Source organism: Staurois parvus, unplaced genomic scaffold (assembly GCF_062004578.1).
Source record: "Staurois parvus isolate SC_StPar_1 unplaced genomic scaffold, SC_StPar_1.0 ptg000287l, whole genome shotgun sequence".
NCBI classification, from domain to species: domain Eukaryota; kingdom Metazoa; phylum Chordata; class Amphibia; order Anura; family Ranidae; genus Staurois; species Staurois parvus.
Genome location: NW_028318083.1, coordinates 25,938,539 through 25,966,227, shown reverse-complemented (window position 1 = coordinate 25,966,227; position 27,689 = coordinate 25,938,539). Strand labels below are relative to the sequence as shown.

Below are 27,689 nucleotides of genomic sequence, written 5' to 3'. Positions count from 1 at the left end.
GGGAAGAATCCCAAGCCTTAAGGAGAGTCTGCCCTTTTATCCATTGCATCCTTTAGAATGCCCATGTCCTCGAAAGCCAAGGCCGTGTGCCTAGAAGTCTGTGAGAAGGCTGTGTTTCGGTTTCTTATTCTAGACCAAGGACTCATCTTCCTCAACACGGGAATCTCCTTCTGAGGGATTTGGAGAAGAAAGGGCCTTCTATTCTTTTCTTACTGCATCCAACAAAACTGGATGGACTGGAAAGATTCTGTTTAGCCTGTCCCAGGCCCTGGTACATTTTGCCATGAATGAACAGTTGGACCTTTTCCTCCTGAATTTCTAGAGTTGTGTAAATTGCCTTTAGCAAATCATCTACCTCTTTCAAGATAGCTTATATCTGGCCGATCTTGCAATCTCCTCTTCTACCTCCTCCTCCAAATCTTTAAGGGAGAGTAGGATGCTCTCTCTCTCTCCCTCTGAATCACTAACCCCAATCTGGCCTGAGGCGAATGGCAGAGGACTGGATAGGGTGCTCTGCTGAGGACCTGGCTGCAGCCCCGGCAGTTAATTCAACAAGGAATGAAACAATCGCAGAGCCTCTGTTAACACCTTCTCGATCAAAGAATACATGTTCTTACACTACTGCAAAGAATCTTCCTTGATTAAGTCTGCCACACAAGCTCGACATTACCACTTTGGCCAAGAATTCTTGAGGGGATACTTGCAGGAAGGACACTTCCTTTTAACCGAGGCAACTACCTTCAACTTACCGTATATACTCGAGTATAAGCCGACCCGAATATAAGCCGAGGTACCTAATTTTACCACAAAAAACTGGGAAAAACTATTGACTCAAGTATAAGCCGAGGGTGGGAATCATTGGTATCAGTGGGAGGAATAGTGCCCCATCGTTGGTGTCACTGGGAGGAATAGTGCCCCATCGTTGGTGTCACTGGGGGGAATAGTGCCCCATCGTTGGTGTCACTGGGGGGAATAGTGCCCCATCGTTGGTGTCACTGGGGGGAATAGTGCCCCATCGTTGGTGTCACTGGGGGGAATAGTGCCCCATCGTTGGTGTCACTGGGGGGAATAGTGCCCCATCGTTGGTGTCACTGGGAGGAATAGTGCCCCATCGTTGGTGTCACTGGGAGGAATAGTGCCCCATCGTTGGTGTCACTGGGAGGAATAGTGCCCCATCGTTGGTGTCACTGGGAGGAATAGTGCCCCATCGTTGGTGTCACTGGGAGGAATAGTGCCCCATCGTTGGTGTCACTGGGAGGAATAGTGCCCCATCGTTGGTGTCAGTGGGAGGAATAGTGCCCCATCGTTGGTGTCAGTGGGAGGAATAGTGCCCCATCGTTAGTGTCAGTGGGAGGAATAGTGCCCCATCGTTGGTGTCAGTGGGAGGAATAGTGCCCCATCGTTGGTGTCAGTGGGAGGAATAGTGCCCCATCGTTGGTGTCAGTGGGAGGAATAGTGCCCCATCGTTGGTGTCAGTGGGAGGAATAGTGCCCCATCGTTGGTGTCAGTGGGAGGAATAGTGCCCCATCGTTGGTGTCAGTGGGAGGAATAGTGCCCCATCATTGGTGTCAGTGGGAGGAATAGTGCCCCATCATTGGTGTCAGTGGGAGGAATAGTGCCCCATCATTGGTGTCAGTGGGAGGAATAGTGCCCCATCATTGGTGTCAGTGGGAGGAATAGTGCCCCATCATTGGTGTCAGTGGGAGGAATAGTGCCCCATCATTGGTGTCAGTGGGAGGAATAGTGCCCCATCATTGGTGTCAGTGGGAGGAATAGTGCCCCATCATTGGTGTCAGTGGGAGGAATAGTGCCCCATCATTGGTGTCAGTGGGAGGAATAGTGCCCCATCATTGGTGTCAGTGGGAGGAATAGTGCCCCATCATTGGTGTCAGTGGGAGGAATAGTGCCCCATCATTGGTATCAGTGACACCAATGATGCGGCACTATTCCTCCCACTGACACCAATGACACTTGCTGACCCCTGTTGCAGTATGGTGCTGCTGCAGCCAGCATATGTGGTTGCAGCAGCACCTCTGCACTGCACACTTACCTGTCAGCTGTCCTTCACTCCGGCCTCTCCCTCACTCGATTTTCGCGGGTCCGCTCGGCTCCGCCTCCTCGCCCGTGATTGGCCGCCTGTGTACCTTTCCTGAGCTACAGTTCTGGCGGCCAATCACCGGTGAGGAGGCGGAGCCGTGCGGCAGGAGTGAGGGAGTGGCCGGAGTGACGGAAGGAGCAGCGTTTCCTGGATGGATCATCGTGGGACTGGGACCGGAGCTAGGTAAGAGACAGCAGCCCTCTGCCCACCCCTGTACGCGCCCCCCTTGACGGAGCCTCGCGCCCCCCCTGCAGATGTTGACTCGAGTATAAGCCGAGGGGGCCGTTTTTCAGCACAAAAAATGTGCTGAAAAACTCGGCTTATACTCGAGTATATACGGTAATTGCGGTTTTGGCCTGAACTACAGAAAGGGAACAACAACTTAGCAGCATCAGACTCCCATACACCAGGACCCTGACCTTACCCCCCTGCCACTAACAAGCCACCATTTTGTAAGTGCGAGAGAAAGAGCAACAGGAGAAGGAAGTTTTCAGCCCCTAGTACTGTCGGGCGACCCCACACCAAGCCATGGAACACAGTGACATCACTTCTGTGCCCTAGCAGCAGGCTTCCCCTTTAAAGACCCACAGGAGAAGGGAAGGAAACAATAACAAAAGACTACAAAATGCCCCACAGCAAGGATAAAAGGCACCACTGTATCCCCCTCACCTGGGCTAGGCTGGTGCAAGAGACGCCTGCTTCCACCACCGGACCCTCTGCCTCTTCCATCCTGTAGGGCGCGCAGCTATGCTGGGACTTATAGTCCTTTTGTATCTCCTGCAGGCGTCCCTGTGCCCCAGATGCACCAGCCAACTCACCTCTTTCCCCTGCATTCCACTGGCCGGAACCACTGCTGCCACGCCGCTGCCTGAACTCACGCCCACTGGCTCTGGCGTCACCTGCTGGCCCAGACCCACACCAGCAGGAAGCTGCCCTCACTGCACGGCCTCCCGTCCACTAGGAGACCTGCTCCCCAATTACCAGACCCTTAGGGCCCCTGGACAAGGACTTCGTGGCTGGCCACCGCTTCCCTGACTAGAGGGGGAAAGAAGGCACCAGAACACCCCCGTCATCTGCCGGAAGGAGGTACTGGGATGGTCCATTAGAAAGCCACATCATCAGTAAGGATACCACCCCCACCTGGAGAGAGCACAGTCCCCCCAATCAAAGGTTCCCTGCAGTGCTTCTACCATGGTAGAGGAAACATAACCGAGAGCATGGTGGAAGAGGCGGACTTTTTAAAAGCTGCAGTGTTTCCTGTAATTGTGGGTGGAGCTGTGCTCCAGGTGCTGTCCTCAAAGGTGATGTGAGAAAAAGTCAAGGGGCATTGTTAAGTTGGCTGTTTCCACCAGAACCCCGGACTAAGCTGCAAAAAGAGGGATAATGGGTGTTGAATCTGGGGGAAGTCAATCAGGGTTTGCAAGCACCTCTGCAGGGCTACTATGGGCTCTGAAAGCCTGTGTTTGAATTCTTGGTGGGTGTGGATGCATTACACTACTAGTGCTAGCCACCTCACCAGCTTGTACCGCACTGCTGGTGCTTGCCTCTTCACCATGAAATACTGCAGTGCTGATGTCTAAAAGGGCACGATGTACTAGGCTGCTGGTTCTTGCCAGATCACCAAAAAGTAGTTCAGTACTAGCACTTGCACCCTGCTGCATATGAGCATATGTGTTTTTAGCACTTAAGCAACATAGGGTTGAGTACACCTGATTTTAGCAGGGACCTTTTCACCATCAGCTGAGCTAGTTCTCAGCATGCTGCTGCTTTCTACAGGTTCATATTTTGAGCCAGATTCTGACATTGAAGCCTTCCCTTTGCTCTCATCTGTCATGCTCAGAATCCTGTACGCCTCATCACTTGTGTACCATTTTTTGGACATTTTGGGCACTAACTTTACAGGTACCTAGTGGTGACTGTGAAAAAGATCTCCTAGCTAACAATCAGGGACTGCTTGTGCACTAGATATTAAATTAACAGCCAGTGTTAGTAGAGATCAGGCCTGAACTTGCTAACACTGCAGTTGTGCAATGTATCAGAGGTGGCAGAGATTAGAAAAAGTATATTGACACTTGTTGTAGGGGGGGGCTAAACAAGTGCTGGCAGTGATCGGGGCTGATAAATGATGTAGCACATTGTAATATTGCAATCCACATCCTGTAGCTCTAGAGTAAGCTGATCAATAAAAAGGTATCAATGTACTGGCAAATTTTTAAGAAAATGACATGTTCTTCATAAATGGATCCCTAATTGCAGTTAAGACGTCAAAGAGTTTATCACTCTGTCTAGGTGTTAATCCTTTTGAATCACCTCCCCTTCTAGATAATGAGCAATGGAGAGATGGTGCTGCAGCTGTCCTCTCCTCCTCAACCATATCTTCTGCAGCAGCCTGTGAAACTAGAGACTCTGTAATTGGGGGTCTCCTGGGTTGCAGCAGATGGACCTTACTCTGGGTCTTCATCACTTCTGTCCTGTGAAGGATTCCAGCTGCTGTCCATGCTGCAAATCTCAACCAAAAAAAAAAAAAATAGATTGGTTAATATTATTATTAGTCCAATTACAAATATACACAGGTTATACATATCCTATGATCCTAGCCTACCTTCTTTCCAGAACTGGCTTATAGAATTCAAGATCCTGTGCATATGTATGGAGAAAAAGGTTTAGCTGCTGAACCACTTCTCATGAGTCTTACATTTTTGAGGTGCTTATTGTAGCTGTCCTTAGAGCTCTTCCATCTAATCTGTTTTACTGCAAAACATAAAATGTAATTTTTTTTTTTTTTTTAATATCAGGTACCTTGCAACAAGACATTGTCTTTCAAGTCTTCATTTTGAGTTTATGATGGGCAAATCTACTGCAAGCTATATTGTCTGGGATGCCTGCTCAGTCATATGGAAAGCACTGAAGGATGAGGTCTTCAAGAAACCAATAGTGGATAAATGGTCTAAGGTAGCTGCTTTGTTCACTTTAAAGCACTTATGAGCACTATAAATTCCACAATGGTGTGGAGGGGAAAGATAGGAAACACATATGCATAGTTAAGCCAGTAGCTAACGGCAACAGTTTTTACAATTATAAAAATATTTCTACTTTGTGCTGATTGCAATGGCAAATGCCAGTTATCATATCCTCTATATTGATATAGGGTCTTATGGGTACAGCTCTGACCCCAGTATTTTATCATACTCCTCCTTTGGTTAGCTGTTGCAAGAAAATGGATTGGGCCTTCCAGAAAACTGGCTACCGGGAACAAGGAGCCCTGCTCTATATTATGTTTTTGTAGGGGATGAAACATTTGCACTAGGTTAGCACTTGCTAAAGCCCTTTTCTGGTCACTCATTGAATACAAGCCGGAGGGTGTTTAATTATCGCCTCACCGGGGCACGGAGAGATGAGGAGTGTGCTTGTGGCATCCTTAATAAATGGCATTTGTTGCACATTTTCATGCACCTAAACATGCTATAAAACACTATTAAAGCAGCATGTGCCCTGCATAACATATTTGTGAACTCGATGGCTTTCGGCTGGAGGACACACTTTTTCAAACGTGACAAAAAGCAGAATTAACAGCAACTCCTGTGTCCTATTCATTCAAGTCAAGGGCCTGATAAATTGAAGCAAATGGCTGCATCCGACCCCTGGGCCGCAGTTTGCAGACCACTGATGATTTTTACCTAACATATATCACAAATAAATTGAAAAGTGACAAAAAGCATACATTTGTACTTGCAGTTTGTACTTGCATAGCCATACTTGCATTTAGTTTCTTTTTGGTATAAGACTCCTGTGATGGATATATTTCTTGTGCTATCTTCAGCCATGTTTGAATCCTTCTTTACTTGTCTTTATATGCTGGACCCGCAGAACTGTACAAAAGCAGTTTTCAGTGCTGTCGCACTTTGAATGACAATTGCGTGGTCATGCAACATTGTACCCTTATGAAATTATTTTTTTGAGACAGATAGAGCCTTTTCTTTTGGTGGTATTTAATCACCTCTGGGTTTATTTTTTGCTAAACAAACCAAAAACTGAACATTTTTTTTAGTTTTTGTTATATAATTTTGTAAATAAGGGATTTTTCTCCTTCACTGATGTGTGCTAATGAGGCTGCAGTGATGGGCATTGACAGGCAACACTGATGGGCATTGACAGGCATCACTGATGGGCATTGAAAGACAGCACTCATATATGGCACTGAAAGGCAGCTCAGATGGGCACAGATATGTGGCATTGATGTGCACTGGTAGGCACTGATATGTGGCATTGATGAGCACTGACAGGTGGCACTGCTGGGGCTACACTGATCATCAGTGCCCTGATGATCAGTGTACATGTCCCCTCTGAGGAATGCCGATTACCAGCTCTCCTCTCCTCACGAGCTGCCAGCGTGACAGCTCGTGAGAAGAGAAATGCTGATAACCGGCATTTCCCTATTTACATGCGATCAGCTGTGATTGGACACAGCTGATCACATGACCGAGCCGACGTCTTCGGCTGTTTCCTTTGATCCGCTGTGTCCGAGGGATACAGTGCACCACTGATTGCCGTGCGCTCCCGGAGCCGCACATGCGCGGTTAGAGTGGTAGGACGTCATATGACGTCCTCCCAGAACAAGAGAACCGCCTTGTGCCCGTCATTACCTTATATGGCGGGTGGGAGGTGGTTAAAGGTCATCACACATGGGCAATACCAGCTACCATACAGGATTACATTACACCCAAAACTACATGCCAATCACAAAGCAACAAGTCTACCATGTTTCCATGTGCACAGCAAACAAAAATACTGCAAAATGATATAGTAAGTTTGATCAGATGCCCATCAAAGGTAATACACCTATTTATTCCTGAGAGGAAAAGATCTACACTATATTGCCAGAAGTATTGGGCCAGCCCTCCACATCATTGGATTCAGGTGTTCCAATCACCTCCATGCCCACAGGTGTATAACATCAAGCACCTAGGCATGCAGACTGCTTCTACAAAACATTTGTAAAAGAATTGGTCACTTTCAGGAGCTCAGTGAATTCAAGCGTGGTACCGTGATAGGTTGCCACCTGTGCAATAAGTCCATCCATGAAATTTTCTTGCTACTAAATATTCCACAGTCAACTGTTAGTGGTATTATAACAAAGTGGAAGCAACTGGGAACAGCAATGTAAAATGACAGAACGGGGTCAGTGCATACTGAAGCGCACAGTGCACAGAAATCGCCAACTGTCTCTAGTCAATAGCTGAAGACCTACAAACTTCATGTGGCCTTCAGATTAGCACAACAGCAGAGCGTAGAGAGCTTCATGCAATGTGTTTCCATGGCTGAGCAGCTGCATCTAAGCCTTACATCACCAAGTGCAATGCCAAGCATTGGATGCAGCAGTGTAAAGCACACTGCCACTGGACTCTAGAGCAGCGGAGATGTGTTCTCTGGAGTAACGAATCACGCTTCTTTGTCTGGCAATCCGATGGACGTGTCTGGGTTTGGCAGTTTTCAGAACAGTACTTGACTGACTGCATTGCACCAAGTGTAAAGTTTGGTGGAGGGGGGATTATGGTGTGGGGTTGTTTTTCAGGGGGTTGGGCTTGGTCTCTTCGTTGCAGTGAAGGGAACTCTTAAGGCGTCAGCATACCAAGACATTGTGGACAATTTCATGCTCCCAACTCTGTGGGAACAGTTTGGGGATGGCCCCTTCCTGTTCCAACATGACTGCACATGGTACCTCTGGTACCACAATCTGCAAAAGTGCACGGTGGAAATAATTCACCATTAGGTCATTTAATTTTAGTACCTTCCTGGATCCAGGGTCAACGTGGATATGAGCCACAGCGGAAAAAGCCCTGGTTCATATAAATAACCACTCGTCAAACGATCTTTCAAAGAAGTGGCACGACAAAAAAACAATTCAGGGCTCAATGTCATATATTTCTTTTAGGATATGATGGTCTGTGAGGAGATACCCATGATTGGAAAGGATAGTATGAAGCTGGTCATGAAGGGCAGAAAATTTGGTTACTAGTTTACCCGTAGTTTCTTGCTTTCTATGATGTGGATCGTATAACAAAGAGATCCTATCATGCCTCCTAGCCTTATTAAAGGCCTTCCTTAGGATGGTTTGTGAATAGCCTCTAGACAATAGGCATTCACGTAGGGCAAACCTTCCCATAGACACACTCCTAAACCTCATGGACAGCCTTTCCAGAAGAGTTGAAGCTGTTATAGCTGCAAAGGGTGGACCAACTTAATACAGACTAAGATTGGGATGCCATTCCCTCTTCCATCCATCCCACCAACACTGTTTACCCACTACATTCTCCTGACCCTCCTTTCACCGTGTTCATCTCCCCCATGATTTCCAGTGTAAATTCCATGCCCCCCACTGTGAATTATTTAAGCTCTTCTGCACCTCCCTCCCACTGTAGTCTACTGTCCCCTACATGCTCTTCTACTCCTCCACTGTGTGCCCGACCTCCACTCTTGCCCACCACGATTTTAACTCCACGTTTTCTTGCCATCCCCTGTACACCCCAAAGGGCGCCCTATGCATTCCCCTTGTGCTCCTCTATAGCCCACTGTACACAATGCACTCTTCCATACCCAACAGAGCACCTTGAATATTTCCATTCACTTTCCCATACCCAGAATGCATCCTATGTGTACCACTACACACTTTACCATGCCACACAGACCACCGCATGTTTTCTATGTACTCTCCTACAACTCATAGTACACACTACGTGTCCCTCCTCTATAGCTCACAGGGCACCCCACACACCTTTGCAGCCCATGCACACTCTATAACCCACTGTGCACCCCACATATCCCCCATGTACCCGCTATAACCCATTGTGCATCCCACATATCCCCATGTACCCTCTATAACCCATTGTGCACCACACATATCCCCCACGTACCCTTTATGACCAACAGTGCACCCCCCACATACCCTCTATGAGGTACAGTGCACCCCACACATCCCCCACGTACCCTATATGACCTACAGTGCACCTTACATATCCCCCATTGTGCACCCCACATATCCCCATGTACCCTCTATAACCCACTGTACACCCCGCACATCCCCCATGTACCCTCTATGCACCCCACACATCCCCCATGTACCCTCTATAACCCACTATGCACCCCACGCATCCCCCGTGTACCCTCTATAACCCACTATGAACCCCACGCATCCCCCGTGTACCCTCTATAACCCACTATGCACCCCACGCATCCCCCGTGTACCCTCTATAACCCACTATGCACCCCACGCATCCCCCGTGTACCCTCTATAACCCACTATGCACCCCACGCATCCCCCGTGTACCCTCTATAACCCACTATGCACCCCACGCATCCCCCGTGTACCCTCTATGACCCACTATGCACGCCACACATCCCCCGTGTACCCTCTATAACACACTATGCACCCCACACATCCCCCGTGTACCCTCTATGACCCACTATGCACCCCACACATTCCCCGTGTACCCTCTATAACCCACTATGCACCCCACACATCCCCGTGTACCCTCTATGACCCACTATGAACCCCACACATCCCCCGTGTACCCTCTATAACCCACTATGCACCCCACACATCCCCCGTGTACCCTCTATAACCCACTATGAACCCCACACATCCCCCATGTACCCTCTAAAACCACTATGCACCCCACACATTCCCCATGTACCCTCTATGACCTACACTGCACCCCACACATCCCCCGTGTACCCTCTATAACCCACTATGCACCCCACGCATCCCCCGTGTACCCTCTATAACCCACGCATCCCCCGTGTACCCTCTATAACCCACTATGCACCCCACACATCCCCCGTGTAACCTCTATAACCCACTATGCACCCCACACATCCCCCGTGTAACCTCTATAACCCACTATGCACCCCACACATCCCCCGTGTACCCTCTATAACCCACTATGCACCCCACACATCCCCCGTGTAACCTCTATAACCCACTATGCACCCCACACATCACCCGTGTACCCTCTATAACCCACTATGAACCCCACACATCCCCCATGTACCCTCTATGACCTACACTGCACCCCACACAGTATTCCACTTATCACTCTATAACTCACAGCACACCCCTCCATAATCCACAGTACACCCCACAAGGCCCTCATACTCCTCTACAATCCATCACGGGTCACGTGTTCCCCATACCCCTCTGTGACCCACAAGGCACCCCACGTTCCCTCTATACCTCACAGAGCTGCATCCTCAGGTGTGCTCACTGAGCTACTCTATATTCCAGAAATGGAGCGCACCCCATTCCCCCTCAGGTAGCTCTATCGCTCCTCCTCATACTCCCACGTCTAACACTCGGTAATCATCTACCTACAGCCTGGGACCGCTGTCATGTAGACTCTCTACCTGTCATGTGACCTCCGACTCCCCACCCCTCAGCTAAACCACTCCGTTCCAGCGCCTACGGTTTAGCGGACTGGAAGAGCCGTGATGCTCGTTGCTCCTCCCTGCCATGTGACTCGTTACGTGAGCCCTGGCTCTCCGCCCCTCCGCTAAACAACTCCATTCTAGCATCTACTGTGCAGCCTGGGCTACGCTGAGCATGCAGCGGAGAGCGCAGGAGGACGGGGAGGCGCGGCCCCCGGCTCAGGAGAGCGAGGTGCGCTTCCCGGGGCCTCGGCCCATGCGCCTGCTGGAATGGAAAGTCTCCACGGGCGCGTCCGTGCAGATAGGCTCGGTGCTGGCCTTGGGGCTCCCTATCCCCGCCGCGGACAGCAGAGAGCAGCGTGGCCCGCAGGAGGAGGCGGGGAGGCCGCCCAGACCCCCCGAGAGGAAAGTCAAGTCGGACCGGGCCGGAGTGGTGCTGGAGCTGTGTGTGAGGCCGGGACAAGTCGTCTGTGCGGGGTAAGCGCTGTGTGCGGCCAGTCCTGACAGAGACTCGGCCTCTGGGGGAACCGGAGCAGCCCCGAGAGACCCTGCCCAGGGGGAACCGGAGCAGCCCTGAGAGACCCTGCCCAGGGGGAACCGGAGCAGCCCCGAGAGAGCCAGTCCTGAGGCTACCGGCGGTGGGCAGAAGAGTTCAGGGAGGTGTGTAGTGACGGCTTGTGGTTTCCCTCCAATGTGAGGAGCCCAGCCCCCTCCCTCCCTGTGCGCTTGTTTACAGCCCGGCCACATGCTCCGTGTTTGCGCCTCAACGGGAGATGACAGCTCTGTGTACACAGATCACCTCCTAGTCTGGCCTGCCTGCTCCATGGGATCGTGTTCTTCTATGAAGTATATTCATGATACATCTGATCATAGTGATCCATTGTAGTGGAGATGATTATGTTGCAGAGTGCCAGCCTTGTATAGGAAAAGTACAGTCCGCTCATATTCACCCGACTGGGCCAACAATTCTAGCTCTAGTCGCCACATTTTGTTTACATTTTAGGCCTCTTTCACGCTGGAGATCCGATCATGCCTGCCTGTCAGTTCTTCAGGTGGCCCTGATCTGTGGACAGGAAGATGTAAACAGACTGGTGACTGTTACACCCACCTCCCTCTGGAGTAGAAAAGAAAAGCGGAAAAAGCCTACATGTTCTTGTGGACCGGATTGGAGGGAGCCTAATATAGACAGACATTTAAACTCAGCTGCCTAAAGAGCTGACAGGGGACTGCCTGTGTTCCCTCGGCATAAACTGAACAGGCATGGATGTGACCTTAGTCCTGTTCTGCTCCAATGTGAAAGGAGCCTTAAAGTGATTCTAAAGGCTCACACATATATATATATATACTTGCCTACTGTGTGCAGTGGTTTTGCACAGAGTAGCCGGGATCCTTCTCCTCAGGTGCCTCACCGACACTCCTCGCCCCTCCCTCCCGCCAGGTGCCCTCACAGCAAGCAGCTATGGGGGCACCTGCTGCTCCCTGTGTTCATTCACACACAGAGCTGTGGTTCGGCCCCACCCCCTCTTTGATTGGCTCACTGGCTGTGATTAACAGTGGGAGCCAATGGCTCCCACATCTGTCTCAGCAATGAGGAGAGGGAGTCCAGGGATATCCGAGACTCCAGTGCACATTGCTGGATCAAGAGGGGGCTTAGGTGAGTATTAGGGGGGGCTGGGGGGATGCTGCAAAAAGAAGGTTTTTCACCTTTATGCATGAAGGTAAAAAACCTTGAGCCTTTAGAACCACTTTAAAGTGGTAGTAAAGTCTGCTTTAGAACTTATACCTACAAGTAAGCGTATAATAAGGCTTACCTTGTAGGTACAGTGAATATCTCCTAAGCTTGCCTTTTTAGTCCCATATTGAAAAAGGAACAAGTTACTAAAGTTCCGAAAATTCTCGTAAGACCGAATACAACTTTAGAAGTGACGTACAGACAGTCCCCCAGTTACAAACATTTGAGTCATGAACGACTTGTACTTCTGAATGGAGGGAGAAACAGGAAGTGAGAGGAAATCCTCCCCAAGGAAGGGAAATTCACTCCTGTAAGAGTTATCATGGGAAAAAGGTTTATCCACTGAAGGTTTATCACCAATCTACAACAACCCCAAATTTTCAAAATCCAATTGTCACAGAGACAGAAAGTGAGTTGAAATTTTCTGAACAGGGGCACAGACAGCAAAACAGACATTACAGGGTTGTTAACCCTTCCCTGTGCTATCCAAAAAAAATTATTTATTTGGGTGGAGCTACAGTTAAACAATGCCCACCCCCCCTTAGAACACGAAGGCACAGTAGGGAGATTGCAACACCAACATGGCTTGTGTTATTAGGACAATCTTCTTTTTTTTTTTCCTTTTTTTTTTTTTTTTTGTTCAGCCCGCTGGGTTGAACAAATAAAAATGATAGTGTGTACTAGGCTTTAGGCTTCATGTTGGCTGATGCTATACAGTCTGACTGTACAATCTTCTTTAGATCTGCCATAAATTGTATAGTACAGGGCATTAAAAACAATTAGCCATTTAAAGTGAAAATAAACTCACTGATTTATTCACTTCCCAACTGGGCCTTAGTCAAAAGACTTCCTCAGTTGGAATACTGGCTGCAGCAATGGGCTATAACCCCGGTATTGTTTTTTTCAGCTGGTGAGTCTCTAACCAATAAAATGGTCCAAGCAACCACTGGATCACTTTTAGCAGCGGCTTCCCAGTGGGTCTCGGGCTTACCTGGATGATCGGTAGCACCGAAAACCAACCTGGCGGTCGCGGCTGTCTGTCGCAGAGATGAGTGGAGGAAAGATAGCCTCCACTCATCTCTATATAATTGGGGGTTCTAATATTCTAGCAAACAAAACCTGTCAGAATTGGCCTGGGAAGGAAGTGGTTAAAGTGGAACTAAAGGGAGGAACACTCACCGTTTTGCAGTGGTGCTGTCCTTCACCAGCATCTTCTGTCTGCTGGTTTTAAGCAATCTTCATTAGTTGGCGTGGGATGATGTCACTTCTGCACATATTCATCCCTGCATATAGGGTTTAGGCCAGCTGTTGTAAGCTGAACTGTGCATGCACAGCTCAGTTTACATTCCAGGGATCGCTGTGAAACAGGCAGGTAGGTGTGCTTTAATTTCAGAAAAGACATTGCATGCCTCTTTTTCACTGTGAGCAGGCAGAATAGTGGAACTTTAGTTCCACTTTAACACCCTGGTCACATCAAGGCCAACTTTGAAATCATGCGACTTACAGTGAAGTCGCACGATTTCAAAGTCGGGGGACATGCCGATTTCAGGTGCGATTTGCAAGACATCTGACACAGATGTCTATGCAAATCTCACGAAAAGTAGTGCATGTACTACTTTAGAAATCAGTGCAGCTCCGACCAGGTCAGAAACGCACTGATTTGACCGCTGTAATTACGGACAATAGGGTGCAACTTGGCATACGATTTGCAAGTCACATGGCATGCAAATCGCATGCCAAGTTGCACCCAGTGCGACCGGGGTGTTAAGCAGAACTAAACACTCCTATCCTTTACATCAAAGGGATCTGCCTTCTTAGCCTCTGTTTGATCTGCAGTTGCTTTGGTGCTGTACATGTGATCAGTGATAACACCAGCCATTTGATTGGCAGTTCGGTTGAGTGCAGAAGTAGCTGTGACAGTTATCATTCCCAGCATTCCTTGAATATAAGGCTATATTCACAATGAAGGCTTTTGTGAATTGTAGCAGCTGGAATCTTCTCATTCCTGGTGCGGCTCCTGTCACTATGACAGGGCGGTGGCAGCCGCATTTATCCACAGCTGTCTGCACAGCTAGTGAATACCTGTGGTGATCACTGCTGGATGCACTTTGTGGCAGCCGCTGAGAGTCACTGCAGGAATCGAAGTATTCCTGCTTCTACAATTTGCACCACTGGTGTGAATCTAATTAACTGTTTTGGGAAACCGTTAAATCCATGGATTTAGTTCTGCTTTAACAATTTCCCAAAACAGCCTTTAATGGCAGCTGTTATAATTACAGTGTGCTTATGCTGGCTCTCAACCAAGCTGTCAAGCAATCAAATGGCTGGAGTCATAGCTGATCACGTGCAGCACCACGACAACTGCGAATCAAACCAGGGCCAAAGCTGGCTACACACGGATCAATATTTGGCCTGTTATATAGGCACCGGGCAAATTTTGATCTGTATGTAGCCCTCTTTGTTCAACAGAAGCCAATTGTTAGATGGCCTTCTGTTGAAAAGTACTGCAGGAAAATGTGCATTCAGATGCGTTCATATGCTGCAACCAATGCCTGCAGCTCGGATCACAGTATTCCAAAGGGGGGAGAGTTGCCTCTGTCAGAATATAATAGCACAGTGGGGGAGATTCCCGCATCCATATTGCTTGTGAGGGTGTAGGAATCTGTGAGGTACCCAGGTTAAGATAGCAATTTCCTTGGCTGTAAAGTATAGGAGGATTTAGTTCTACTTTAAATGTGCACTGAATATAGACAGTAAAATTACTGATAGGCATCAGCAAAATTAATAACTGTCTAAAGACAAGAAAAAAATGTGACCACAATAATGTGGAAAAATCTAAAAATAGAAAACAAAATCCTAGGTGAAAATCACACAACAAAAGGCCAACTCTATTAAGGTATAACTAAAGGCAAAACATTTTTTTTATTATTTTGGAGGGATTAGAACACTTGTCAGTTTTTATTGCTGTCTGTAAGGAGATTCACCCTCTCTATTTGTCCTGTACCAGTATCATTGAAAGTTAAAAAAAAAAATCCCAGATTTTGGGTAAATTTTCCAATGGGGACACTAGTTCTGGTAACCTGGGGGTCCCCAAGGAATTTGCAGGGATTTTCTATCACATCCTTTTTGGCTATGGGACAGGAAGTGAAGGGAAATCTCCCCAATAGGACACAGATTGCGGGAAAAAAAATCTGTCAAGTTATAACCCCCCCTTACTCTATCAAAAATGAAAAAAAAAGTTTTGCCTATAGTTCTACTTTAAGAATTCTGTTCTATACATGAAAGTAAAAAACCTTCAGTATGTAGCTCCCCTCTTCAGCCCCCCCAATATTTACATGAGCCTGATCTTCATCCAGCTCTGTGCATGAGAGTCTCTGTGTTCTCTAGCTCTCTCGGCTGAGACACTGCAGCTGGATCCATTGGTGCTGCTGTCAATTACAGCCAGTGACGAGGGAGTAGGGGTGGGACTGAAACACACCTTATAGACACAGCTGGCTCAGGAGCGAGCACATACGAGTACCCACAGTGACTCCAAAGATATGCTGGTAAGTTAATTGGCTCCTGTCTAAATTGGTCCTAGTATTATGTGTATGTATGAATGTGAGTTGGGGACCTTAGATTGTATGTTCCTTGAGGGTTAGGGACTGATGTGAAAGTACAAAATATATGTGTAAAACGCTGCATAAATTGACGGCTCTTTAGAAGTAGTTGAAATACCCCCAACACAAACCGCTGGGGCGAGGGGCAGGGGCCAGGAATGTCGGCTGGGACCTAAGAAGAGGAGGATGAGGGCTGCTCTGTGCAAAACCATTACACAGAGCAGGTAAGTATGGCATGTTTGCTATTTTAACCATTTGAAGACCGCAATACATATATAAATGTTGCGGTTTTCAAGTGGTTTATCAAGGTTATGGCTGAAGTATTCAGCCATAACCCCAGTACTGCGTTTTTGGTTTTTTTTTCCGTGAACGGCTGGCTTTCCCATGACAGGGGTCCTGGCAGCTCTTGAGGCTTTGGATCACTTTCCATAGCGGTGGAAGGGGACGTGCGCTGCTTTCTGGCGTTTCTTGGGCTTACCGTTCACATTTTCTGGCCTGAGAAACAATCCGATGGTGTGGCCTCCTCAAGATGGCGGTGATGAAACCTCTATGGTCTTTGATCACCTCTATCATGATGGAGGACTGGAGCGGTGTCATGATGTCACATCAGAGGCAGAAGTAAACAAATTTTTTTTTTTCTTTTTAAAGCAAAAGTTAAAAAAAACCTTTTTTTATTTTGATCTTTTGCTTTTAAAGGTAATGAGGTTTGGGGGGCTGTTTGACCGCTTCCATACCGAGCACTTTTACTCCCTTCCTGCCCAGGCCATTTTTCAGGTTTCAGCGCTCACACTTTGAATGATAGTTGCGCGATCATACAACACTGTACCCAACTAAAATGTAATCATTTTCTTCACACTAGAGCTTTCTTTCGGTGGTATTTAATCACCACTGGGGGTTTTATTTTTTTCTAAATTAACAAAAAAAGACCAAATATTTTGAAAGAAAAAAACGTTTTTGTTTCTGTTATAAAAGTTTGCAAATAAATAATTGTTCTTCATAAATTTAGGCCAAGATGTATTCTGCTACATGTCTTTGGTGAAAATAACCCAAATTAGGATGTATTATTTAGTTTGTAGGAAAGTTATAGAGTTCACAAACTATGGTTTGTATCTGAAAATTGATCAATCCTGAAGTACTGATGCCCAGTCTAATTTCTTGAGGTCCAAGAATGTCAGAACCATACAGATATCCCCCAAATGACCCCTTTTTGCAAAGTAGACAGTCCGACGTATTTCATAAGAGGCATGGCGAGTTTTTTGAAGTTGTAATTTTTGTCATTTTTCAGAAAATGAAAAAATTAAAAAAATTATTTTCACTATTTTTTATTTTTTTTATATACTCTCACCAGTGCAGTACAGTGTCATCATATAACTGGCATGGCGGTGATCAGGGACACTGGTGAAAGTACTAAAAAAAAATTGAAATTTAAAAAAAAAAAATATATATTTTTTTTCATATTTCACTATGACAAAAGTAATCAGTATTTTTTTTTTTATTACACAATTTGCTTATAGCAAAGAATTACTTTGCTATAAGCAAGCATTTACCTGAATGACATCGATTCATTCAGGGTTTTTTTTTTTTTTTTTGTGCTTAGCTGTAATTTGGCCATGGCTAATCACATGACACAGCTGGGCTGTGATTGGCCCAGCTTGTGCATGTGATCGCTGTGACCATTCACAGCTAGACACACTTGTATACAATGGATGGCATGAAAGGAAGTCATCCATTGTATACAACTGTTGTGACCTGCTGTGATTGGTCACAGCAGATCACATGGTGCTGGAAACGGGGCTGGTACACAGATCTGTCATCGGCCGTGTCCAAGGTACATGGCCAGTGACAGATTGTGCCGCAATGCGCATACTTGAAAGGACGCCATATGGCGTCCACCTGGAGGGACGAGCTGCTCGCCCGGCCGCCATCTGGCTATAGGCCAGGCGGCAACTGGTTAAAGAGGACCTGTCATTCATGTTTCTATTACAAGGGATGTTTACATTCCTTGTAATAGGAATAAAAGAGAAACATTTTTTTAAAAGGACAGTGTAAAAGTAAGTTTTTTTTTTTTTTTTAAAAACGCCCCTATCCCACCGTGCTCATGCATACATAAATCGCACATGCATATGTCACATATGTGTTCACTGCACACGTGAGGTATCGCCGCGAACATTAGACTGAGAACAATTCTAGTACTAGACCTCCTCTGTATCTCTAAACGGGTAACCAATAAAAATGTTTAAAGTGTCCCCTATGGAGATTTTTAACCGCTTCCCAACCGAGCTATAGCCGAAAGACGGCTACAGCGTGGTTGTCCAGTTCTGGGTGTGCGTCATTGATCGCTGTGTCATATGGACACAGCTGATCATGTGATAAAGTAAAAGGCCAATCATGGCGGGCTTTTATCACGACACAGCAGATCACAAATGTAAATAGTTATCGGTTGCGTGAGGAAATACTGTCGATAACTGGCAAATGTGATGGGGGAGATCTGCACTAATAGGGCACTGATTATCAGTTCTGCCCAGCAGTGTCGCCCGTCGGTGCCAACAGTCGGTGCTACCAGTCAGTGCCGCCCACCATTGCTGCATATCGGTGCATCATCAGTAGCTCCTCATCAAAGCCCACCAGTGCTGCCTCATCAGTGCTACCTATCAGGACCCATCAGTGCTGCCTATCAGTGCATCCTTATCAATGCACATCGGTAAAGTAGAAAAATGACCTGTTTGCAAAATTTTATAATAGTAACAAAGAAAACGTTTTTTTTTTTTTCATTTACAGTGCAAAAAATAAAAACCCCAGTTGCGAATAAATACCACCAAAAGAAAGCTCTATTTGTGTGGAATAAAAGATACAAATTTCATATGGGTACAATGTTGCATGACTGTGCAATTGTCAAAGTGCAACAGCCCTGAAAGCTGAAAATTGGCCTGGGCAGGAAGAGGCTAAAAGTGCCCGTTAGACAAGTAGATAAGTACCATAGTTGTCATTCCATAAGCATGCACAATTTTAAAGTGTGACATGTTCGGTATCTATTTACTCTCTGTAACATGCAAGAAAAAATTACAAAAAAAATGAGGTATATCTTTTTTTTTTTTTTTTCTTCTTTTATTCACTAAAGTGTATATTTCCCCCCAAAAAAGTTGCATTTGAAAAACCACTGTGCAAATACCATCTGACATAAAAAAATTGCAACAATCTCCATGTCATTCTCTAGGGTCTTTGCTAAAAAAGATATATGATGTTTGGGGGTTCTAAGTAATTTTCTAGCAAAAAATACCAATTAAAACTTGTAAACAAAATGTCCAGCAAATGCTTGGTCTTCAAGTGGTTAAGGAAAAAAAAAAAAGCCTTTAGAACCACTCTAAACGCTGCTAAATGCTTAGCTGGTTGATACGTTTCTGCATCCATGGCACCCAGGAGACAACATTAGAAGATCTTGAGGTACACTATATTGCCAAAAGTATTGGGACACCCATCCAAATCGTTGAATTCAGGTGTTTCAATCACCTCCATGGCCACAGGTGTATAAAATCGAGCACTTAGGCATGCAGACTGCTTCCACAAACATTTGTAAAAGGATAGGTCGCTTTCAAGAGCTCACTAAATTCAAGCATGGTACTGTGATAGGTTGCCACCTGTGCAATAAGTCTGTCCATGAAATTTTCTTGCTACTAAATATTCCACAGTCAACTGTTAGTGGTATTATACCAAAGTGGAAGCAACTGAGAACAACAGCAACTCAGCCACGAGGTGGTAGGCCATGTAAAATGACAGAGCAATAGCTGAAGACCTACAAACTTTGTGTGGCCTTCAGATTAACACAACAACAGTGTGTAGAGAGCTTCAGGGAAATGGGTTTCCATGACCGAGCAGCTGCATCCAAGCCTTACATCACCAAGTGCAATGCAAAGTGTCGGAGGCAGTGGTATAAAGCACGCCACCACTGGACTCTGCATTGTGCCAAGTGTAAAGTTTTGTTGGGGAGGGGGCAGGGAGATTATGGTGTGGGGTTGTTTTTCAGGGGTTGGACTTGGCCCCTTAGTTCCAGAGAAGAGGACTCTTAAGGTGTCAGCATACCAAGGCATTTTGGCCAATTTCATGCTCCCAACTTTGTGAGAACAGTTTGGGGATGGTCCCTTCCTGTTCCAACATGACTGCACACCAGTGCACAAAGCAAGGTCCATAAAGACATGGATGAGTGAGTTTGGGGTGGAGGAACTTGACTGGCCTGCACAGAGCCCTGACCTCAACCCAATTAGAACACCTTTGGGATAAATTAGAGCAGAGACTGAAACAGGCCTTCTTGTCCGTCAACTGTGCCTGACCTCACAGATGTGCTTCTGGAAGACTGGTCAAACATTCCCATAGACACACTCCTAAACCTTGTGGCCAGCCTTCCCAGAAGAGTTGAAGCTGTTATAGCTGCAAAGGTTGGGCCAACTCAATACTTTTGGCAATATAATGTTTATTGATAATAAATATTGTTGGTGTCTGTAGTTTACTTATCTGAGAAGCAGAAGTTGCTCAGGGAACGCCTAGCAGCTTCTCGAGGAACCCTGGTTGAGAAAGGCTGATATAGGAAATGGCCAGCTTTAGACCAATCTGAATGCATCTATGTATACCTTTTACATTAGACTTTCAGAAGCGTTTACAAGCTCTGTTACATTTTCCAACTCAAGAAAAATTTCCATTCGTGATCTATTTAGTGTTGATTTTGTGGAGTTGAGTGTAGCTGAATGCATGTAAACACAACTAATAGGGCCTGAACTCATCTAAATCTGCTTTTAAAGTAGAAACATCTGAATGGAGGAAAAAGTGATCTGGTTGGCAATAAATTTATTTTTATATTTCCCAGAGAATAGCGTGAATTAGACTTTAGGCTGAGCATAGACAGATCAAATTTCGGCTGCTTCAGCAGGGACCAGGCGCATTTTGATCTGTGCTTGGTTGTCCCTTAGGGGCTGCAAGTAACGATTATTTTTAAACGATTAGTTGGCTGATTGTTTCGATTAATCAGATAAAAACCTCAAAAACAATGTGCTGTGCAGTTTAGGTAATATGTAAAGTTTAAAAACAAACACAATTTATTAAATATCTATATGCAGTGTGAAATATAAATAACCAGCTACAATATATTGTCAGGTAACAAAATTTCTAATCCACCCTGAGAATAACAGATAGGAGAGGTGTATGTACTATTAAAGGTTAAATCTGGTACATATACGGTAATCAGACTCTTAGATCAAAAAAAAATTTTCTTTACATAAAAATTTTAAGACCTAAAATGCTGTTTTGCAGATTTTCAGAAAGGATTGTCATATAATATGCATGACAGACTCCTTTGTCATAGGCAGGTAGCTTGATACAAGCTACCTCTGTCTGCTGTCACTTAAGCCTGGTACACACATTCAGTATTTTTATTTTTTTTTTCTTGTTCAGCCCGCCGAGAGTTCTAAGTGATGTTAGCGTAGTGATCTCCCCACTGTGCCTTTGTGTTTTGACAGGGGGACTTCACCCCCACCCCCCGTCAGAATGCACTAATCAGCCATTGGTTTCAAGCGCTGATCAGATGCTGGTTTTCCAGCATGTCCCTTTGACAAAAGCGGTCTTTAGACCAATTTCTGTTGGAAGGACAGCTGTACACATGGTCCAAATGTTTGCTGGTTCCTGGTGAACTGGCCGATATTCAGATAGTGTACCCAACTTTATGCTGGCCATACACAAACAAATTTTTCCTTTGAAAATTTTCAATCTAAGAATGTTTGCATGATTTTCTAATCGTTTGTATTCCACCACAGTAACGGTAAAATTAGAAGGAACAGAATAGAAAAATTTTCCCAATCAAGCCAATTTTCAGACCGTGTATGTGGTTTTCGTTCAAAAATTTCACTGGCATTTAACATTCAATTTTAAACTAATGTAATTTCTGAACGACGTTCTTTCATTGAATGCACAATAAATTTTCATACAAATGTTCATCTGAATATTCTTGTTCAAAAATCGATACGTGCATGGTCAACATAAGATATTTAGTAGCAACAACATGCTTTTTGTAGTCACCTTTCATGATCGGGTTAATTAAAAAAAAATAGCCCTTTTATAGTACAAAAACAGCAGACAATCACTACTATAAAGGGTTAAGTAAGAATATTATATACAATATATATAATAATAAATATACTCAGGTTATTCAGGGTATTGTAACTGGGAGTCAGACATGAAGCTTTAACTATAAATCATTTTAAATATAATGTATAATACTGGTAAACTTTTTCTTTAAATTGTAATGCCTTGTATTATCTCCAGTCTATCAGCTTCTCTGTTGATCTTCCCTGCACAGAGTTCTTAAAGTGATTGTAAACAGTGGTTTTGCACAGAGCAGCCCTGATTCTCCTCTTCTGGGGTCCCCCACCGACGCTTCTGGGCACCTATAGCAAGCCTCTAAGTATAGTATAGAGTAGTGTTTCTCAACCACTTTTCAGTCAAGGCACCGTTTTAAAGTTATGGATAGTCTCAAGGCACCCTATTCTAAAATGTAAAAAACTATTCTAATAGTTTTGCCTAATGCAGCATCACCCACACATGTAGGACACCCAATGTTAGAGGAAATTCATTCTTCAAAAGCAAATAAACGTTTGCATGCTGATACTAATATTACAATGTTTCTCTTCTCCCTCATATTTCTATCTATCACTAGCTAATTTGACCCCATTACTGACAGAGAGGGGCAGGGGAGAGTCAAACAAGGATGCCGTGCAGGTTAACGACATCCTCCATATCAAATGATGGCGTCATTGGTTATTAAGACACCAGTGGCTAGAAGGTTGCAATGGTGCACATTGAAAACCTAGTGCTTTGTGTAACTAAAAGGCATGCTTGATCCACCTACTGACTTGTATACAATTTTTGGGCAATTTTTAGGCATTTTGCCAAGGCACCCCTGAAGAAACGTGTAAGGTACTGTGGTTGAAAAAGGCTGGTATAGAGTGTCTCTATAGCAAGGTGAAAAAACAAACTGCCTTTTAGAATCAACTCGCTTCCTTCTCCTGCCTAGGACTCCGATGCATTGCTCCTCACACATTCACAAGTTTTCAGGCACTTACTGACATATATGAATGGTGTACTGAGTTGTGTGTGCTGCACTGTGTATACTGACATGTAGGAGTGGTGTACTGAGATGTATGTGTGCTGCACTGTATTTTCTGATGTAAACATATATGCATTCTGTATGCAGGCCAACTAATCCGCTAACCAACTAATCGATTATCAAAATAGTTGACAACTATTTTGATTATTTGTTTCAGCCCTAACTGTCCATGTTTAACAGAAATGGATCTAATGGACAACTTTTATCAATCATCGTCTGCAGCTGCTGATCAGTCTATTTTGATAGCAGTGGGAGCCACTTTGTAGGAGGAAAAAAAAAAAAAAAAAACTTTGTGCCCAGCTTATGAGTGGAGAATGGTAAGGCTGATGACACATGGGTGACTGCTGACAATGATCTGCTGCTGACAATTTTTCTAAACCAGCTGCAGGTGCGCTGCCCTGCATTGTAGTAATGCGTGTGCCAAAATGCTCAAGTGTAAAGGGGCCCTTACACAGCAAAGTTTTATCAGTTGTCATCTAATGACATAGAGACGAAGAGAAATAACAATAGAATAGATCTTGTAATTTCCTGAAAGCTACTTCTTCCTGAAAATCATAAAACTCCTCTTAAAAATAAAAATTAGGTTACTTGATTCAAATTATCTTTAAAGTGACCCTGTTGCTATAGTACATTTGTTTAACTAAAGCTTACTCTTTAAATACTCCCCTTTCCTCCTGTCTGTGTCACCTAATGGTACTCTGAGCCATAGCAGATTATGATACACAAAGTAAAATAATGATCGAGCACTTTACAAAAAAGGGTCATAGAGTCCATTGGAAAAGCAATAAAATAAGAAGTATGGATAGAAACCAAAGAATAGATCCACGTATCAGGAAATTTCCTTTGTCACTGTTTGTAACAACATTGGCCTAAACCTTAACGTGGACAAACACATTGGTCAAATGGCCAAGATACCAAGGTTCATTTACAGGAGAGCTCCCATACTTGGCCCCAACACCCCCCCCCCCCAAAAAAAAATGCAGCATGCCAGGGGTTGGACAAAATTATGGAAACACCAGGAAAAATAACAAAAATTTTACCTAATATGGTGTTAGGCAGCCTTTGGCATCCAATATGGCCTGAATTCTCCTGGGAATTGAAATATAAGTCTTGGATGTTGGATAATGGAATCTGACACCACTCTTCATGGAAAAATAATTCCAGTTTGTGCAGAGATGACAGAGGCAGAAAACGAGCCAAAACCTTGTTCTCCAAATTTGACCATACTGGCTCTATGATATTGAAGTCTGGCGACTGCAGCACCTAGCCATGATTTGGCAACACTAGCTGTTTGAATGTTGCAATATTGTCTTGGTAAATGGCGCTGTTTTCAAGAAACAATTTCTGCACCATGGTGTGCACATGGTCAGCCAACATTTGTACATAATCACTGGCAGTGACTCTGCCTTTCAAGGTGACGATGGGGCCTGCAGAATACCAAGAAACAGCTGCCCAAACCATGGTGCACCGCCACCATGCTTTACTGTTGGCACAAGACAGTTCTGGTCATAAGCTTGGCATGGTGTTTGCCACATGTAAACACATCCAGTAATTGGGAACAGTGTGAAGCTCGATTCATTGGACCATATTACAGTCTTCCGTTGATCGATGGTTCACGATTTAGGGATGTTGTGCCCCTCTGCTGTTTTGAGCATGAATATCCGTCACTAGTGTTTTTGCAATTGCAGCACGCCCGTGAATGTTTTCCTTGTGGAGTTCCCTCTTTCTGGACAAGTTTTGGAAGACTGAGATTGAGCTCTGCAGTCACTTTTCCAGCAGTTGTTTTCTTATTCCGGGTCACAATCCTGCGCAATGTCCTTTCTCTTTTAGTCAGTTGGCTTTGTCGACCGCGCTTATGCTTATCATATAAGGTTTTCCTGGAAACTGTATATGCCGCCAAAACCTTTCATGCTGTAACTCGTGACATGGCAAATAAATTGGCTAATTCAGTCACAGAGGCATAAGCTAAGCGGGCACCAACAATTTGCCCTCTTTGAAGCTCAGTAAGCTCTGATGTAACTCTTTATCACTAGCATCGCACGCATTGAATGATGAAAGTGAGGCTTCCTACCTGTTAGCTAGGGGTCTCATCGTACAGCAGGAGCAAAAGAATGTTACATCACTTCCGCTTTCACTGTGAAACATGTCAACACTTTCACACCTGAAAATCACGTAGTGTTTACATATTTTTGTCCAACCCCTGTATGTACAAATGCCCCTGCAAGTTGCAGTCTGTGGAGAGGACCACCAGGGCTACAGATAAGGGGGTAGTACTGGGCCAGCATGGGGCCTGGGTAGCAGAGGAATTAGATATAAACAGGAAAGGGTTGATTGCTGCATGGGAGGTCAAATAGAGGAACCAGTCCCCTGTGTGTCTCTCCCTGCAAAAGCTGAAAGCTGATTTCCCCTCTGACACTCTTTCAGCTGCTGCAAGGAGAGACACACAGGGGATCAGTTCCTGTAAGTTCACCCGCCACACCGAACACACTCTCTGTGCATCATTCTCTAATCCCCAGGCCCCCCACAAAATTAGACACAGTGGACTATATAAATTGGATACCCTGCCACCAGATTATCTTAAAGTGATTGTAAAACTTTTTTTTTTCTCCCCTCACCTTCCAGGATGGCACACCTGAGAGATGAGGCTCCTCCTTGCAGGAAACAAGCAATTGACACACCCTTCCCCTTGACCCTCAGTATTGATTGTTTCTCCCTACACAGCAAAATGTTTGTTGTTTTCACTGACCAGAAGACTGGGGAGGGTCGGATGGTACCCCTGTGAAGCAGGCATAGGGAGGCCGGAGGCTGAACTAGCCTGCAGGCCAAGTGTCTCTCACAGGCTGCCCTGAATGTACAGCAGCAATCCAGACTCAAGGAGTGTGTCTGCCGCTGCAGCAGACTGTACAATTCTCCCCTGGATTTAATAGCCATGTGTGCTGTGGGTATAGTGTAGGACACACAGCCTAACTTAGCAGCCTTCCAGGAAGGACAGCAACTTGGAGGGGTGAAATTGGCTGCTATCCTCCTCTCTTCCAAGGATGGAAAAGCGAGCCCTGTGGCAAAAGGCGGAAGACAACAAGTGGTGAATGCTTCCCTTTGCTTGGGAGCTTAACAGCAGAATCCCTAATAACAGCCAGGTGCTCTCTTGGCATTGATAAAAACCCCTTTCCTTAATGCAGGGTGCTACTATTCTTCTCCCTAATGGTGTGAAGAAAAATAACCCAAAAGCTGCTTTTAAACCACCTTCTACAGCTTCCTCTTATTTTGGTAGATGCTGTGGTTATTGCAACATAAAGTTGTCAGCCTCCTGCAAACCCTACTGTGGTAAATTAATAGGCGTGAGTTTGGCCGCTATCTTCCACTCATGTGGACCCGAAACTAGAAAAGCGAGCCCTGTGGCTGTGGCAAAAAAGGGAGATGAAAACAAGTGGTGAGTACTTCCCTTTGCCTTGGGAGCTTAATTACAGAATCCCTAATCGCAGCCAGGTGGTTTCTGGGAATTGAGATATGACCCCCTTTCCTGAGGGGTGCTATTCCCTAATGGTGTGGAGATAAGCAGCCCAGAAGCTTCAGCTAACAACCTTCCACAGCTTCCTCTTCTGTAGATGTTGTGGTCATTGCAACGTAAAGTTTCCATCCTCTCACTCTAAGCCCTACTGGGGTAAATTAAGAGTGATGGATTTAGTAAAGTGCTGAGGCCTACTAGATACCAGCTCCCCTGTGAGAGTCTCTTACAATCTATTTAGGCCACTGAACAAACTCCTGACACATCTAAAAAGATAGGCAGTTCTGGGGAGGGCAGAAACCTGGATGTTTCAGGAGTATTACTGCATAGGCAGGAAAGGACATGATTGCTAGATGGTTTAGGCAGTGGACCTCTGTAACCTGCAAAATTCTGAATTTGTTCTGATTCCATCAGCTTTAAGAGTAAGAGCACACTCCGCTACTTCCGGCATCTGGGCAGAGAAGGCAGGACATCAGTGGAGCAGATCAGCCATAGGATCCAACCAGCCAAGATACCTTCATCAGATGGTTATATAGCGAAGGTACACTCAAAGCAGGATCTGGCATTTGGCAGGAAGGTCCTGCAGGCAGTGGTCCCACCCTAAGGTAGGCCTGTGAATACTTTATTATCCTCTCAGCTGTGCTATCCTGGAAGGTGAGAGAAGAAATCCAACCGTTCTACTTACCGGTAACGGTATTTTTACAAACCTTCCAGGAGAACAGGCCTACTTTCCCACCCTATTAAGGGGGGAGAAAACTCCAAAAAGTAGTAAGTAGTGAGTACCTATGTAGAATTATTCCCTTTGTGGACCAGTTTCGGGAGTTACTTTATTACAAACTGAGGGTCAAGGGAAAGGTGTGGACTTATAACAGCTGTTAATTGATTGAGTTTCCTATAGGGAGGACCCTCTCATCTCTCAGGTGTGCCATCCTGGAAGGTTTGTAGAAATACCGTTACCAGTAAGTCTAACGGTTGGATTTTTTTTGTTATACTTACCTGCTGTCTATAATGGTTTTGCACAGAGATGCCTTGATCCTCCTTTTCTGGGTTTCTTTGGCGTTCCTAGCTCCTTACCCCCCTTCCCCTCCACGAAGTGCTCCCATAGGGAGCCACTTCCTATGGGGACACCTGTTCGTGCTCATTCCCAAGCCGGGCTGTTTGCTTCCATTCAAAGACTCAGCCAAGCT

The 27,689-nt window shown here is 45.4% G+C and overlaps 1 protein-coding gene and 1 long non-coding RNA gene across 8 annotated transcripts in view; one reads left to right on the top strand and one right to left on the bottom strand.

Annotated features, from left to right (window-relative positions):
• Window positions 1-4,297: 4,297 nt before the first annotated feature.
• Window positions 4,298-10,612, bottom strand: LOC149458461 (uncharacterized). 3 transcript variants are annotated; one of them, XR_016313468.1, is made up of 3 exons: window positions 10,499-10,612; window positions 4,701-4,849; window positions 4,298-4,605 (listed from the first exon to the last, which is right to left on the bottom strand). It is a non-coding gene; the product is annotated as an uncharacterized LOC149458461 (long non-coding RNA). The 3 variants fall into 3 exon arrangements; XR_016313466.1 differs by lacking the exon at window positions 10,499-10,612 and adding an exon at window positions 10,329-10,484; XR_016313467.1 differs by lacking the exon at window positions 10,499-10,612 and adding an exon at window positions 7,887-8,926.
• A 10-nt stretch (window positions 10,613-10,622) lies between these two features.
• CTDP1 (CTD phosphatase 1) overlaps window positions 10,623-27,689 on the top strand; it is a 199,530-nt gene continuing 182,463 nt past the window's right edge. For 2 of the 5 annotated variants that reach the window (XR_016313465.1, XM_089682341.1), the window contains exon 1: window positions 10,623-10,996. Coding sequence is in view for 4 of the 5 variants with exons in the window: in XM_089682341.1 (XP_089538467.1) it covers window positions 10,695-10,996 (302 nt within the window). In the remaining variant the exon portion in view is untranslated. The remainder of the gene's footprint in view (window positions 10,997-27,689) is intronic. The other 3 variants (XM_089682340.1, XM_089682339.1, XM_089682342.1) reach the window with 3 other exon arrangements.